This window comes from Euprymna scolopes, chromosome 26 (genome assembly GCF_053919585.1).
Source record: "Euprymna scolopes isolate OS-2025 chromosome 26, ASM5391958v1, whole genome shotgun sequence".
In the NCBI taxonomy this organism is placed as follows: Eukaryota; Metazoa; Mollusca; class Cephalopoda; order Sepiida; family Sepiolidae; genus Euprymna; species Euprymna scolopes.
This window is the reverse complement of record NC_136507.1, coordinates 53200110-53218483: the sequence shown is the minus strand read 5'-3', so window position 1 is coordinate 53218483 and position 18374 is coordinate 53200110. Positions and strand designations below refer to the sequence as shown.

Sequence of the window (18374 nt, the reverse complement as noted above, 5' to 3'; positions counted from 1 at the left end):
GCAAGAAAGGTAGGCTCTCTCTACCGTGCTAGAAAACTACTAACACCCAAAAGTATCCTGTACCTCTATAAGGCCACCATTCGCCCATGTATGGAGTATTGCTGCCACATCTGGGCTGGTGCATCTGCTACTAGTCTCTCGCTCCTTGACAAGGTTCAAAAGAGAGTCGCAAATCTGATAGGCCCTGAACTGGCATCTAAGCTTCAGCCTCTGTCCCATCGACGAAATGTTGCATCCCTCTGCCTGTTCTACAAGTATTTTAGTGGTGAATGCTCTGATGAACTGCAATCACTTGTGCCCCCACGACGCGAGCACCCTCGACAAACCCGACAGGCTACTAGATCCCACCCCCACACTGTAGAGGTCCCTAGATGTAAAAGATCTTTTTACTCCAATAGTTTCTTCCCCAGAACCGCAAGACTCTGGAATTCCATTCCAGGTCCCTGCTTCCCCAACAGTACTGACGTGCAGAAGTTCAAGTGTAACGTGAACCAACACCTTGCTGCCCAAATCCCTACATAGTACCCCAGTAGTTGTTGCCCCTGATAGTAGCCCCCTACACCAAAGTGGCAATTTGCCTTGTTTGGGGTGAAAATGTAATTAAAAAAAAAAAATATATATATATATATATATATATATATATATATATATATATATATATATATTATATTACACTCTTACTTTTGAATTTTCTTCATACTCGAGCACTCCACTGGGTTTCACTCTCACTAGCCTTATATATATATATATATATATATATATATATATATATATATATATATGTGTGTGTATCTCGACATAGTTTCCGGTCGTCCTGGTATTTTACAACGCTGACTCAGGAGAGGTGTGGTTGGAGGTTGCGCAATTCTTGCCACAAAAATTCCACACGCAGACACTCTTACAGTGGGTATCCATAGTCTGTCTAGACTGAAGGAAGCTACCATATATATATATATACATACACACATATATACACTCACACATACACACATACAATGGGGTTTGCCGGCAGAAACAAAGAGTTCAGAAAGTAGTATCCTGGGGTTTTTAATATTTCTTTACAGGAGAGGGTCTGTAATAGTCCACAATAAAGTCACGAGAATACCCGACTGCAAAGACCAGCTTTCTATGTTATAAATGAGCAGGACATAAAACAACAGAGTACATACATGCTTGCTTCTGAACGAGGAAAAAGTAATTTCTGAATATTGTTTCCTTGAATTGATTTCTTGTTCTTAGAGATATGTTGAGGGTAGATATACCTCTAATCCGTTTGAATATCTGTGTTTGTCTTGCAGATTTTTTTTTTTTATATAGTTCAGTTGGTATTTGTTAGTTGTGCTGGTGTGATAAGTTTTTTATTCCTCGTTTGTGTATGAAATGGGCAGAATTCAGGTTTGATTCAAAAACTGTGACGGCATTCTCTGGAAGTAGTCGCGGGCATTTGTATTCTTTTCTAATGAAAGAATAAAGTTAATAGTGGCAACAAGGTTAGCTGGGTGGGGGAAGTAGAGGATACTCTACGTTGGCGTGTGGGGTTGGTTGGATCTGTGTTTGCTGACCGCCAATCGGCATGGATGGGAATATGTCTGTGTAGATGACGGGGGTGGGAGGGGCTGTATTGAGTGACTGAAAGTTGGAGGACCTTATTGTAAAGTAAATTTCAGTGAATTTAAATATTATATATAAATATTTATGGGTTGACGGGTTAGTATTATTTTAATTTCATAAGTTTATATGTGCTGTTTTTTATTATTATGGGGGAATTTAGATTAGTGCGATTAGTAGGCGGAGGGTTGTAGGTAGGGGGGCAATATTTCTTATTTATAGGTTAGAGGCCTAGGGAAGAGGGGATTTCTAAGTTACTTTTCATTTAAATCGGTGAGGGTATATTTTTTGGTGTAACTGGTGTTAATTGCTAGTTTTGTTGTAGCTTAGTAGTGTCAAGCATGGATGAGATTTGGTTCGGGATAATTGTCTGAGAAGCTATGAGTAAAGTCGCTGTAGCATTAGTATGATCTTGCCGGGGGCATGTGGTTCAAGGAGGGATTTTTAAATTAAAGTTCAATAATCGTTATATATTCAGGGGGTGTGATAATATATATATATGTTCTTAATTTCTGAAAGAAACCTTTTGCTTGAAGACAAAAACAAAATTGATACCTGTTAATGACGAAAAGGCTTTATTATGTAATTGATTTTTCTTTTCCTTTTTTACAAAAATGTAATTTTAAACCTAAATAAAACGTTTTATCCCAGAAACATATCCATAGCATAAAGAATATGTGTATATTATTTATTCTCAGAATCTCTGTTTACATAATTTAAAATCAATGAAGATGTTTTGAATACATCAAATATTCACTTACGATCAAGATGTGCATGTTTATTATTTTGGTTTTATCAATAATTGACCAATAATTGTTAATTGTTATATAAGTTAAAGTAATAAGTCAATCTTTACTTTACAAAATCAATAATTTTTTTCTAGCTTGTCCAAGAACTTCCAGAATATGGGACACATTTTCACAAAGTTTACAAAGTAAGTAACTTTCATTGGAAAGACATTATTATATATTTTTACTTCAATTATTTTCACACACATAATATTGGATACAACCTAATGAATTTGTTTACAGAATGTTAAATGTTAGCGTAGTTGTGTCATAGTAATTAAAAACTGCAACACTTATATTTTTTTTTTTTTGCTTTGAGCATTCTTACTTTCTTTTTCATTTTTCTTTTGTAGATTTAAAAAAAAATTATTTCTTTAGAGTATATGTACTACAATTTTTGCATAATACTCAGCATTAACTTCTCCATTAGGAGGAGAGATAAGAACGTCTGTTTTATTCCACAATTCAACATCAAAGAGTATTGTTGCAGTTTAGAAAGGGTCATACAAAATGAAAATTCAATCCGCATGTATTCACTTTTCAGCTCCACGTTTCAAAACATTTATTTATGTCTAATGGTTCAATAGATTCCATGATAAAAAGTGGTCCTAGATATGACCTTAAACTATATCCAATGGTGAGGTCCCAGCTTGCAGGCTTTGGGAAGTATGGAGCCACCCTTTAATTGCCATTTCTCCCAGGTCCACTCTGACTCAGAGTAGTAGTACCTGTTAGGGTCCCAACTATGGGTTTAAATAGAAACCGACTTGAAAAAAAAATATATATTCTATTAAAAAAATTTTCAAAATAACTGGATTCAGTATTAAATAACCTGAAAAAGGGTTGATATGCCATAAAACAAAAACAACCAACCAAACAACCATGATAAAAAGTAGAATAAAATTGTAACAGTATGCGATGTTAATAATAATAAGGATGTTATCTTTTTGAATTTTTGAGATGAGGCTTGATAATTTATATTATTTGGATTATTCAGACTACTGTTCTCATCTTGAATCTTATTCTTGTTGAACCCAGAAAATTTTTCTGTTGAACTCAGATATCTCTATGAAATTTCGAATGGAACTCTTATTTAATCCAATTGAGTAGCATGCTTTCATTCCATCAGCTATTAACAGGTAGAGGTCTCAAGTAATTTGTGGCATAATGGATAAAGTACTACATAAAATTCAGTTGTAAGTAACACTCTTCTGGAGGTTGAAGGTTCAATCCTCAGTGTGGACGATACTAAGAATACAATTGCAAATTACTTAAGACTTCTACCTGATCATGGCTGATGAAACTGCAACATGAACTGAATACAGTAATATTTTGCTGATCGTTTGGCAACAAGAATGAACATAAGATTTTGATTTCTAAGAAATCTTCAATCAATTTGTGTTGTATTTCCATTTTTTTTTCTTTCTTCCTTTGTTAGTCTAACTTTTATTGCATTATAGTAAGAAGAATTAAGATAAGACAAATTCTGGAAATGGAGATTTATTGAGAGAAAATATTAAATAATTATCAGTAAAATTTATATTCATTTATGTAGGAGACAGGAGACAGTTATATTAACCTAAGTAGCTATAGATAGATGAATAGACTGACAGGCAGTCAGTGTCAATGGTCGCGTGTAACTTCACAATTTTGTCATTAGGACATATTGTTATTAGCAGTTTGCTTCAAACTCCCAAGCTGGTCTACATCAATGTGTAAACATTCTTCCTTGCTTTCATCCCCATGACGTTATATTCAACTCTTCCACTAGTGATACGTTATTCTCAATACATTCTTTCAATGTCCTTTATTTGACACACCATGATCACTTAATCCTGCACTCATTCACTCGTGTTAAAATCTATACTAGCAAATATACTCACCGGTTATCCAACATTTAGCAAGATTCTAATGTAAGCCATCAAAAAATACACTCAACAAATTTATAAAACATTTATTTTCTTTTTCTTGAATAATTTTATTTGTTCCTCTATCATCTTTTTTCCAGACAAAAAATGAAAACCCTAACAGCATGTCATGGATTGGTATTGGGGCACACAGTATGATCATTGCCGAAAATTTGAAAAAAGAACGAGTGATTGTTGACCGTCAGCCGTGGAATATGGTTGACAAGCTCTCATTTAAGGGCAAACGTGTTACTGTCCAGATCAAACCCGACCCGTCCGTTGGAGGAAAACCTTCAAAAGTTTATTTCTATACAAACAGCCATCGAAAGTAAGTTAAATTATTTCAATGTTTGATTGGGGGGGGGGGGCTTTTCTTTTGGATTTTTTTTTTTTTTTTTCTCTTTTGGTTTTCTTTTTTTTCAGTTATTTTTTCGTTTCATTTTTTTCTGTTTTTTTTTTTTCTCATTTTAATTTTATCCTTTTGTTTTATATTTATTTTATTTATAATTTTCATTTTAGTCCATTTTAAATTTTTTTCTTTATTTTTTTGTATTTATTTTTCTGTCCCCCCACCATCCCAAATTTTTTTATATTTTTCTTTTTGTGTAAGTGCATGTATTCTCTTGGACACCATCTTTGCAATATCCGAAACTGAACACACGTCTGCATATATTCCATCCAAAATGAAATCCCTTTATCCCATCTTTATTGATTCTTTATTTTTTTTTCCTCAATTTAATACCGTTTTGTTTCTTTTTTTTACTTTTTAAATATGCCTTGTAATGATAAACAAGAATTGTCATTAGATAAAAGAATTTTTCTTGGGTGTTGAGCCATTCTCATAATAGAAAAAATGTAGTTGTCCGAAGCAAAAGAAATGGCAGCATCAATTCAGTCAGAGAAGCTTTTCCAGATAAAGAATCCAGTTAGGATCAGCAGAATGTGTCAAATCGGAAAGTTATCATTGAAGAATCCAAAGAGATTCATTATATTTTATAAAGTGATTGTGCCATCTGATTGGTTCGTTATTATCACCCATGGTTATACATAAATAAAATCGCCCAAATCTTTGTCATACTCTCTTAACAGGTAAAAAAATATTGCAACATCAATAAATTAAAAAACTGGAATTCCCTTTAAAATTTATCATTTTCCATTAATTCTGAATCGAACTAGCAGTTAGTTTGCAATCATTTTTTTATTTGGTAAGTTCACCTGAGCACCTTTCATAAAAAGTAAAAAAGCATAGAGGAGCAACATTGCAGGGATGGGACAGAGGATGGAGCTTAGTAGATAATATGAGACCTATTAAATTAGAGACTCGTTTTTTGGATCCTATCGAAGAGAAAGAAGCTATTTGTTACTCCATAGACCAGCTGTGATAACAATACAACATGCATGAATGAATGGTTGCTTCGTAGAGATATCATACTGACAGGTGTGAGACATTTTCTCGCACAAAGTAAAGAGAAACCACCTTTTTTGCAGTAGCCTTAGCAATGCTTTCTATGTATTCCATTTGAGCCAATGGGGTTTTATTTCATACCCGCTTCCCCCCCCTTTCCCACACTAATTCAGTTTTTATTAAATTCCATCACTAATGACAAGTGAATTTAAAGGGTGCTGTAAACAGGAAGAATGGAATACCAATGAAAGGGAAATGAGCAACAGAATTGAGATTTACATATTTTTCATTTCATTAACGTAATAAAGCTTCATCTATTTTTCTTTAATGTTCATCGTTGTGTCAGTTAACATGTGTGAATTATTTATTTCTAGCATTCTCAAGTAGTTACGTTCATTGCTGTGCGAATTCAACTTGTCCAGATATCTAATCAACTATTTAGTTTCTATCATTCTTGTAATATTGTCGTCTAAATAATATTTATGGTTCGCACTTTTACAAAATGCATGCCATAATATATACACATTGATGACCATTATTTTTGTAATCAAACAACAACTTGTAAAATCAACAAAGTTTTATTTACATTACAGTGATAGTATGAAAAGAGAGAGAGTTGAGGTCAGTACAGGGGAGGTGTTTTGTTGTTACAGTGACAGCAGAAGTGTGTCAGCTGGCATCTTTCTCTCTCTCTCTCTCTCTCTCTCTCTCTCTTTCTTCTGTCTGACTGACTGCCTTTGTTTATGACTTATATTTACATCACCCACATTCCTTGATCGGAATCTAATTGTTCACTTAATTTGAAATTTCGAATGTTTATTGTTCTGCACTTTTAGCAATTCCAATCGCGTTAAAATATTTTCTCTCATTGTTTCATGATCTCGATTTTTTGATCGGAATGTAGTGTTGACATCATCGCCATCAATTTGATTTATATCTGGTTTTGCCCGGATCCGATATTTTTCGGCATTGTCCATCACCTATGCAACATTCTGACATATTAATGTTGATATTTTTTTTAAAACCTCACTGATCTCTATAGTATTCTGTACTATTGACTAGTGTCAACTAGAAACTGAAAAAAAAAAAACTTCCGTGATTTTGTCTTTTAACCTTTCTAACCCAGCATGGCTGATATATCGACCTTAGCAATAGCTAAAAGGAGGGCACGGCCGATATTTTGGCCTTCTAATATGTTATCAAATAATTTTGTTAATTGCCTATTGTTTTGGGGGGATGATTATTGCTTAATTTAGTCAGGGTCCAAAGGGTTAAAGTTTATTTTATTATGCACAGATAATTGGTTATCAGCTAAAATATGAAGACAAAATTACAAAACATTTTATGAAGGGCTAAGCTCATGCTTCTGTTTGGCAGCAATGAAAAATGTATCCACTTTAACAGTACTCCTATCCGGTTGAAATATTATCAGAAAGTAAAAGTGAATTAAAAGTACTATGTGTATGTGCCAATAGACTAGTGGGGAGTACTAGCAACAAAGAAAAAGTAGGTTAGCCCGAATCAAATAGTTATATATCAGATTGATTGCTATTTGATCCTGAGTTTGAAAATTCGACTGACTTCTATTGATATGTATAGACAGTTCCAATTCCTTAATTCATAGTTGTTTAGGGATCTGGCAGAAATAGCCTCAACAGTGCTATGGAGGCTTCCTTAGTATGTTTCACATAAAATTATATAGAATTACTTTTAATTGTAAGAGGATTAAAAGAAGAGGAAAAACGTTACTATGCCAAACATAACTTCCACCAGAGACTTCCACTCTCTTGAAAATCACTATAATATTTGAAAACTTGTATTCATTAGAAAATATATTCAATAATAAGTGTTAAAAATTTCATTAACATTGAATACTTTTTCAGTGTTTTGGTGATGAAAAATAAAATATTGGTTTATAATTTGTAAGTTTAACAACACAGAATTTTGCTTTTAATTTTATCTATTTTTTGTTAATCAACTTAGTTATGAAGATATACGTCTTCATCAGGCACAGAAATAATTTGTGTTTTTTGTTTTTTCTTCGTGGTGGTATTGTGTTACTAGAAAGATAAAAATCATTGTATGCTGTACTCCTGATTAGAACATTCGAAAAAACAAAACACCGTTAACATGGACTTTATTTTTCTAGTGACACCATCCCATGAGAAAGATTTTAAAAAACACAAACTATGCCTGACGAAGATGTATATCGTCGAAACTAATTTGATTTTAAATAAATAAATGTTTATTTAAAAAAAAAATTATTCTGCATTATATTATCTTCTTAAACCTACAAACTACAATTCAAATTTAAACAAGGAAAAAAATTCTAAAATGTTAGTTTGTTTATATTGTTCCTGTATCGTGTTGGTACAGGTTATAGTAAATAGTATATAAGATAAAAGTTTACTCAGCTGAGAAAAGTTTTAACTTTGCGCAGTTGAGCTATTAGGAGGAAGGAACCTTAAAATGATTGAAATTTGTGCAAAACTTTTAAAATTTATAATTGTATCTTTTGTATTTGTTTCTCTTTCTTAATTTCAGAGGACGATATCTATTGCAAATGTCAACTGATCAACATAAGTTCCAGCTTAAATTACTTAGTCAATCAAGCGTGACTTCCCCCTCTCAAAATAGCAAGCCATGTAAGTGTTACTTATTTTGCTCGTTAGTTTGAATAACATTTAAAAACTAGATTTTTCTTGTTTGAGTTACATTTAAAAAAAATTTTTTTTTTTCAATTACATTTTTAAAAAATTTTCTTTTTTTTTTTAATTACATTTAAAAAAAATTTTTTTAGCAATATTTAAAGATGTAACTTTTTTTAATTATTTTGGTTTTCTTTTCAAAATATATTAATGAAATATGTTTTTAATGAAAATATATGGAAAATAAAAATGGAAAAATTTTTATGTACTTTTGTGTTTACCATCTTATGTTGTAACAACCAACAATTCAATACTTTATTCAGTTAGCAAGCTTATTTAGTTGATTTTTTTTAATCAATAATACTGCTTGAACATTTAATAAAAAAAAAAGTACTGCACAAATGCTCGTGGAAAATATTTTGTCAAATCAGAAAAATATTCAGAAAATAAATGGAAAAACTGACTGTAAGAATACAAACTCTTATGATATTTCGTCTTTATTTATCGAAAGACTTTCTCAGATTTTAATAACAAATTATAGTACATATAATGAATAGAAATAAGGTAGTAAGAATGAAAGGGTACAACTGCTAACGTTTAGGTATATCAGCAGGGTAGGGGGGGTCAGATTTATGTTTAGCTTTCCGTTTCTTTGTTTAACTCTTATTTTCTCACGTCTTTCTATCTTTTATTTTTTTTTTCCTTCTTTTGACTTTTCTTTACCTGAAAACAAAATATCAGCTGTGCCCATGAATTTGATTTGTTCCTTGCAGTCATCCGCTTAGTTTCTCAATGTGTGTGTGTATATATATATATATATATATATATATATAATACGCCTAAATATTATATATATATATATATATATATATATATAATACGCCTAAATATTATATATATATATATATATATATATATATAATACGCCTAAATATTATATATATATATATATAATACGCCTAAATATTATATATATATATATATATAATACGCCTAAATATTATATATATATATATAATACGCCTAAATATTATATATATATATATAATACGCCTAAATATTATATATATATATATAATACGCCTAAATATTATATATATATATATAATACGCCTAAATATTATATATATATATATAATACGCTTAAATATTATATATATATATATATATATAATACGCCTAATTATTATATATATATATATATATAATACGCCTAAATATTATATATATATATAATACGCCTAAATATTATATATATATAATACGCCTAAATATTATATATATATATAATATGCCTAATTATTATATATATATATATATATATAATACGCCTAAATATTATATATATAATACGCCTAAATATTATATATATATAATACGCCTAAATATTATATATATATATAATACGCCTAAATATTATATATATATATATATATATATATATAATACGCCTAAATATTATATATATATATAATACGCCTAAATATTATATATATATAATACGCCTAAATATTATATATATATATATATATAATATGCCTAAATATTATATATATATAATATGCCTAAATATTATATATATATAATATGCCTAAATATTATATATATATAATACGCCTAAATATTATATATATATATAATACGCCTAAATATTATATATATATATATAATACGCCTAAATATTATATATATATATATAATACGCCTAAATATTATATATATATAATACGCCTAAATATCATATATATATATATATATATATATATATAATACGCCTAAATATTATATATACATATATAATACGCCTAAATATTATATATATATATATATATATATATATATATATATATAATACGCCTAAATATTATATATATATAATACGCCTAAATATTATATATATATATATATAATACGCCTAAATATTATATATATATATATATAATACGCCTAAATATTATATATATATATATATAATACGCCTAAATAATATATATATATATAATATGCCTAATTATTATATATATATATATAATATGCCTAATTATTATATATATATATAATACGCCTAAATATTATATATATATATAATACGCCTAAATATTATATATATATATATATATAATACGCCTAAATATTATATATATATATATAATACGCCTAAATATTATATATATATATAATACGCCTAAATATTATATATATATATATAATACGCCTAAATATTATATATATATATATAATACGCCTAAATATTATATATATATATATAATACGCTTAAATATTATATATATATATATATATAATACGCCTAATTATTATATATATATATATATATAATACGCCTAAATATTATATATATATATAATACGCCTAAATATTATATATATATAATACGCCTAAATATTATATATATATATAATATGCCTAATTATTATATATATATATATATATATAATACGCCTAAATATTATATATATAATACGCCTAAATATTATATATATATAATACGCCTAAATATTATATATATATATAATACGCCTAAATATTATATATATATATATATATATATATATAATACGCCTAAATATTATATATATATATAATACGCCTAAATATTATATATATATAATACGCCTAAATATTATATATATATATATATATATAATATGCCTAAATATTATATATATATAATATGCCTAAATATTATATATATATAATATGCCTAAATATTATATATATATAATACGCCTAAATATTATATATATATATAATACGCCTAAATATTATATATATATATATAATACGCCTAAATATTATATATATATATATAATACGCCTAAATATTATATATATATAATACGCCTAAATATCATATATATATATATATATATATATATATAATACGCCTAAATATTATATATACATATATAATACGCCTAAATATTATATATATATATATATATATATATATATATATATAATACGCCTAAATATTATATATATATAATACGCCTAAATATTATATATATATATATATAATACGCCTAAATATTATATATATATATATATATAATACGCCTAAATATTATATATATATATATATAATACGCCTAAATAATATATATATATATAATATGCCTAATTATTATATATATATATATAATATGCCTAATTATTATATATATATATAATACGCCTAAATATTATATATATATATAATACGCCTAAATATTATATATATATATATATAATACGCCTAAATATTATATATATATATATAATACGCCTAAATATTATATATATATATAATACGCCTAAATATTATATATATATATATAATACGCCTAAATATTATATATATATATATAATACGCCTAAATATTATATATATATATATAATACGCTTAAATATTATATATATATATATATATATAATACGCCTAATTATTATATATATATATATATATAATACGCCTAAATATTATATATATATATAATACGCCTAAATATTATATATATATAATACGCCTAAATATTATATATATATATAATATGCCTAATTATTATATATATATATATATATATAATACGCCTAAATATTATATATATAATACGCCTAAATATTATATATATATAATACGCCTAAATATTATATATATATATAATACGCCTAAATATTATATATATATATATATATATATATATAATACGCCTAAATATTATATATATATATAATACGCCTAAATATTATATATATATAATACGCCTAAATATTATATATATATATATATATATATAATATGCCTAAATATTATATATATATAATATGCCTAAATATTATATATATATAATATGCCTAAATATTATATATATATAATACGCCTAAATATTATATATATATATAATACGCCTAAATATTATATATATATATATAATACGCCTAAATATTATATATATATATATAATACGCCTAAATATTATATATATATAATACGCCTAAATATCATATATATATATATATATATATATATATAATACGCCTAAATATTATATATACATATATAATACGCCTAAATATTATATATATATATATATATATATATATATATATATAATACGCCTAAATATTATATATATATAATACGCCTAAATATTATATATATATATATATAATACGCCTAAATATTATATATATATATATATATAATACGCCTAAATATTATATATATATATATATAATACGCCTAAATAATATATATATATATAATATGCCTAATTATTATATATATATATATAATATGCCTAATTATTATATATATATATAATACGCCTAAATATTATATATATATATAATACGCCTAAATATTATATATATATATATATATAATACGCCTAAATATTATATATATATATATATATATAATATGCCTAATTATTATTATTATATATATAAATATATAAATAATACGCCTAAATATTATATTTTAATTTATACAGAAACTGAAACATGTGTATGCGAGTATTGTTTTTTCTAAACAATTTCACTTCTTGTAAGTAAAACAAAAATACTTGAGCTGTGATCAAAACCAAAACCTCACGACAGTGACTCAAGTACGATAACCATTAGGCTTACTTGAAACGATCTTTAAAAGGTGTTTTCAAATCTACTTATAGGTCCTGGATATGATCTTAAACTATATCCAAGCGAGCTTTGGGGAGTGTGGAGCCACCCTTTAATTGCCATTGCTCCCAGGTCCACTCTGACCTGGAGTGGTAGTACCTGTTAGGGTCCCAGCTATGGGTTAAATAGGAAACTAACTTAAAAAAAAATATATATATATATTCTATTAAAAAAATTTCTTCAAAATAACTGGATTCAGCATTAAATAACCTGAAAAGTGTTGATATGCCGTAAAACAACCAACAACCAAATCTATTTATAAGTAATCTGTCATTTAAACAATTCATGCAGGTGCGTATTCATGAAGCAGTTGACAGATAAAAATCTGATGATCCCCTCATGCACCAATTTTTCATTTTTGACCCCTTAGCTGACCTTTTCCGGATGAAAATGGATAAAAAAAATTTCCACATGTTTGAATACTCTATATACCAAATTTCAAGTTTTTGGATTAAAAATGTTGAGTATATAGGTTGAGACACACATTCTCTTTTATAGATATATATTGTTTTAACGTATAATATTGGTATCGAGCATCTGTTAAAGTCATATTCTAAAATGATTGTTAAATAAGCGATGTAATAACGTATTTATATAAGAATTGCATGAATTTATCTCTTAATTTTCGTTAATTTTACTTTCCAGTTGAACCTCCTATGTTTGCAGACATTGCATTTGCTGATTTGGACGAAGAGGATGAAGATGATGAGATGTTTCAGGTATTTTTTAATTCTTATGTTAGACCATTTTCTTCTACGTTTATTAAATTCGCAAAACTAACCATGTGGATTTCTACATGGGAACCTTAATCTTTCCTTTTTGTTTTGTGTTTGTTTGTTTTTTGTTTTGTTTTTTTTCAAGTAGACAATTCAACAATGATTATTTCACATAATGAAATCCATTAGTTGAATGAAGGAGTGATTGACAGAATTTAACTTTTAGTAAACGGAAGTTGGTGAAACCATATGACTTCCAAAGGAGATCTTCCTCTTTTCAGTTAAAATATGACACCACTCCCAAGTTTTACACAATGTAACTAGGTGTAAGGAAACAAGCAACCTGTCTTATTCGTCTCTCTCTCTCTCTCTCTCTCTCTCTCTCTCTCTCTCTCTCTCTCTCTCTCTCTCTCTCTCTCTCTCTCTCTCTCTCTCTCACTAAAAGGTAGCCAACACTTAAAAGTCCAAAGAAGAAGTTGTCTTATAATATTAAACCTCACCTGTTCATCAAAACATTTTGTTTGCCTTTTTTTTCCTTTTTGATATTTATGCAGAATAAGGGCAATGTAAAACACCAAAGGGTGTTGAAATGCTGAGCCAATGAAATAGCAGCAGCCAACACCATTTAAGAAAACATTTAATTTTCATCATTGGTTTATTATTTAAAATAAAACAACTAAATATTTATCTTGATTTCAACAAAAACATCATAAAAAAATAAAAACTCATAAGAAAAAAAAACTTTTGTTTGGTATCAGTTGTTATTAAAAAATAAATATTTATTCATGAAACTTACCTGACAATGAGTGTTTTTTTTTCTTGATTTAAATTTTAATTCTCTTAAAGTTATGTAAAAATTGTATTTTCTTTGTAACAAAAAAAAAATCAATATCGTTTTCATTTTACAGGTAATTTTTCATTGAATTATCTTCATAATAACAGAAATATATTTTTCAATGAAAAAATGGCCAGCATTTACATGAAAACCAAAAATCACAAAACTTTCATCCGGCATCTTCTTCCATTTTACATAAAGTACTTGGAAAATTCCGCCGATAACACGATCCTTATTCTGCATAAGTATTTTTTTTTTAATAGTTGTAGGTTCTTTTCTGGAGTAAAAAAGGAGTCAACTTTTACATTATAGTCTTAATTTAATCCTGAAATCTTAAAAATTGCAAATTGTATTATGATTTACTATCAGGTTAAGGTTAATTGTTAATTTTTTTTTATTTCAATTGTGGATATGTATACATTCACATGTGTTTAGAAAAGGAAGCAGCAGCAGTGACAACTGCATGCGATGTTGTTGAATTATCAACAGCATCTGTTGCGTGTGATGTTGATATGTATATTGATGTGTGGGTTTATGTACATATGGGCATGTAAGCAAACTGTAAGTTTATTCCTAGAATCTGGGAATATATTCCTTTTTCAGTTCCAGTAATAAATTCCTTTACTCTAAACATATTTTATATTTTTTATTCAATTTGATTTTTAGCTTGTATATCATTTTGCTTTCACAACATTCTATGGATCAGCTGGTTATTCAAACACCCCCAGTAACTTAAGATGTTTTGATTCAGTAACGTTAATATCAGTAATTTAAGATTAGACCTTCTTTTACATATTTCATAATTCAAAAGTTCGTCCTAACTTTAGTAAATAATAATGTGGAGAAAACTTGAATCTGATTCAAGGGAAGTATACTGAGCCCAAAGAATAAACATGAATATTTAATTAGAATTAAAAACAACATTTAATAAAATAAAAAAATAAAAAATGGTGATTCTTAATTTATGTATGAGTACAAATTTAAAAGTTGTTTATTATGATTTGATTTTACCTTTAATCCTTTTTATTGTCTTTTTGCAGTTATCATCTCCCGTCTCTCCACTTCCAAATGAAGATCAAAACGTTCCTGTCCAATTAAGGTTAATATTTTAAAAAAAACAACAAAACTCCTCTGCATGATTCATCACATAATAAAAAAAATAGGGCAGTTATTAATGTTTGTACATAATCATATCAGCATGCAAAAAAAAAAAAATCTGTGTTGCTGTAGTCTAATACGATAGTTGTAATATAAGGTATCCTTTTCCTGACCTAAAAGAAAATGGACTCGTTAATAAAATCCACAATTCTTGCTGCAACCCATTTGATACAAATAAACTTCAGTATATGCCTGTACCAAATCTACAGCAATCTTTGTTTTACAATGTGCAAAATTATTAATAACTCTTACACATTCCTATGACACTGCCTTGATTTTGACTGTGGTGACCCTCTTCGGCTCAGACATGATCTGAAACTTATTTTGATAGATAGTACCTTTGAGATAACTCCACAAATAAAAATCTGAGATTAGTGTTAAGACCATTCTGGATCACTCTTTCTACTATTGAGGCGATTACCAAAGTGATCCCCTCATATCATTGAATGGCAATAAAACAAAGACTGTTGGGCATTAATATTTTAAGTTTAGCAAATAAATCAGACATAGATTGAAGTTTATTTGTACGAAATATGATTGGATTATAGAAAAGAGTATGCATTTTATTAACAACTCCATGGGTTGCATTTTTATTTAGGTGTATAGGGAATCTTACTATGGTGTAAAGATTTAAAATTAAAAAGCAATTATCAAAATATGCCAACATTCTATAAGTACTCCACCTCTGCTTCAAACATTGGCCTCAAAAAAGAGTTTGTTCAAAATACTTTTGTGTGTGTGTGTATGTATGGTTTCTTTATTATATTTCATTCTAGGGAACAACAATCATTTTTTTTTCTTGCCTGCATTTACAATATTTCAAGGGGGATAATTCTAGTTTGTTTAAAAATTTGGGAGATAACTCTATTTTATTTGTATGCATTGCTTTGACTTGTAAATCAGTTGTTTCTCCCATTTCCTCTTTGATTTATTTATTTTTTTAATTTATTCATTTTTTTTTAAGCAGGCGGTAATTTTAAAAGACTTATTTTAAAATATTGAAGTCAAAATAGCTGCAACATTTTTGCATGTTTAATCTGTGATTAGCAATTTGGAAAAACAAAAAAAACATATTCCAGCTGACATGCCACAAAAATAGATGGCAATACAAATATGCATATAACAATTACATATGACTATATAGTTACTGTTCTCTGCAATAACTTTGACTATATTAATAAATCGATTTTAGTTGTTCACCAAGTTCATGTGGGTTTTATCATGTCACTGCTTGCCTGAGTCTTACCTGCACGAGCTTTGCCACCATCACAGGCCTCGGATGAACAACACTAGCGTCCTTCTGCTTGCATTGGTGGAATGACTCGGTCAAAGAAAACAACGAGGCTCTTCTGGCACCGAAAGAAGACTTCCCATCAGGCTCTAAATTCCCCCAGAAAAAGTGTGTAACACTCAATCAGGCCTGAACAAAGGTTGCCAAAACACAGAACAACCTGCACAAATGGGGCTGTCTACAGGATGCTTGGTGTCCCTGCAGTGCCAACATTCATACTATGGTACACATCCTCACAAACTGTCCCCTAAACTAGGCATGCTCCGATATGTACATTGACCGATGATGAATCTCAAGATGAAGTGGAACGCTAATATTGTTTCTGCCTTTTTTTTTACGTGATTGGGGTGGACCAGGAATAAGAATATGATTCAAGAAATTTTTTAATTAAAAAAAAAAAAAAATAATTTAGTTTTTTTTTTTTTTCATTATTTTCAAATTTTTTTTTAGATGAGGATTGATAATTTGTATCATTTGAACAACTATTTTTATTTTGGTTGTTATTTTCATAATCTTCTAAACTTCTTCAGGTGCATTTTTTAGAACTTTATATACTTCCTTAAATTTGGCAACTTATGCAGAATTTCGAACTCAACCTTTTAATAAATCCACACAGGTAGATTATTCTTGTTCCATCAGCCATAACCAAGTAGAAGTGTTAAATATTGTTTTAATGTTTTATTCTTAGTTATTATTAATTAAGCTTAGATTTAAGGCTTCCAAAATCCAGACTAGAATTCTCCACATGAACATGTGGTACAACAGATAAAGGCGTTAAGTGACAGTCTTCTGAGAGTTTAAGGTTCAATCCTTGTTACCGGCTCTAGCATTTCTTACATGATCATTATTGATGAAATAAAAACAATCTACCCCATGGATTAAATAAAGGGTTCAGTTCAAAATTCCATATAAGTTTCTAAGTTTGACAAAGCTTCTCAAATTCAAACATATGCACCTAAAGAAGATCAGAGACTATATCAAACAAAACATTGTGAAAACAACAATCAAGATGAGAATAATAGTCTGAATAATCCAAAAAGATAGTTTTCAAAATTTATATATAATTGATTTACCTTTGTGTTGAAATCTTCAAGTAAAAAAATCTTTTTTCATTTTTAGATCAATATTTTTTTTTAACCTTGTTTTAAAATTATCATTCACAAACAAAAATTAAAATAAATTTTAAAGTTAAAATATTCAATTTAAAAAAAAAAAAAATGGATAAAGTTACACCAAATCTATCGAAGATTCGTCATTGCTCCAGACAAACGTGTTGCATCCTCTTTGATTGTTTCTTTGTCCTCTCTTCAGTGGCAGCATGACTAAGCCAAATTGC

At 27.7% G+C, this 18374-nt stretch overlaps 1 protein-coding gene across 2 annotated transcripts in view; it reads left to right on the top strand.

Moving 5' to 3' along the window:
* LOC145248055 (tyrosine-protein phosphatase non-receptor type 13-like) overlaps nucleotides 1-18374 on the top strand; it is a 277255-nt gene that overhangs the window by 209656 nt on the left and 49225 nt on the right. For both annotated transcript variants that reach the window (XR_013863319.1, XM_080109809.1), the window contains 5 exons: nucleotides 2492-2542; nucleotides 4405-4631; nucleotides 8253-8353; nucleotides 13684-13757; nucleotides 15630-15688. Coding sequence is in view for 1 of the 2 variants with exons in the window: in XM_080109809.1 (XP_079965935.1) it covers nucleotides 2492-2542; nucleotides 4405-4631; nucleotides 8253-8353; nucleotides 13684-13757; nucleotides 15630-15688 (512 nt within the window). In the remaining variant the exon portion in view is untranslated. The remainder of the gene's footprint in view (nucleotides 1-2491; nucleotides 2543-4404; nucleotides 4632-8252; nucleotides 8354-13683; nucleotides 13758-15629; nucleotides 15689-18374) is intronic.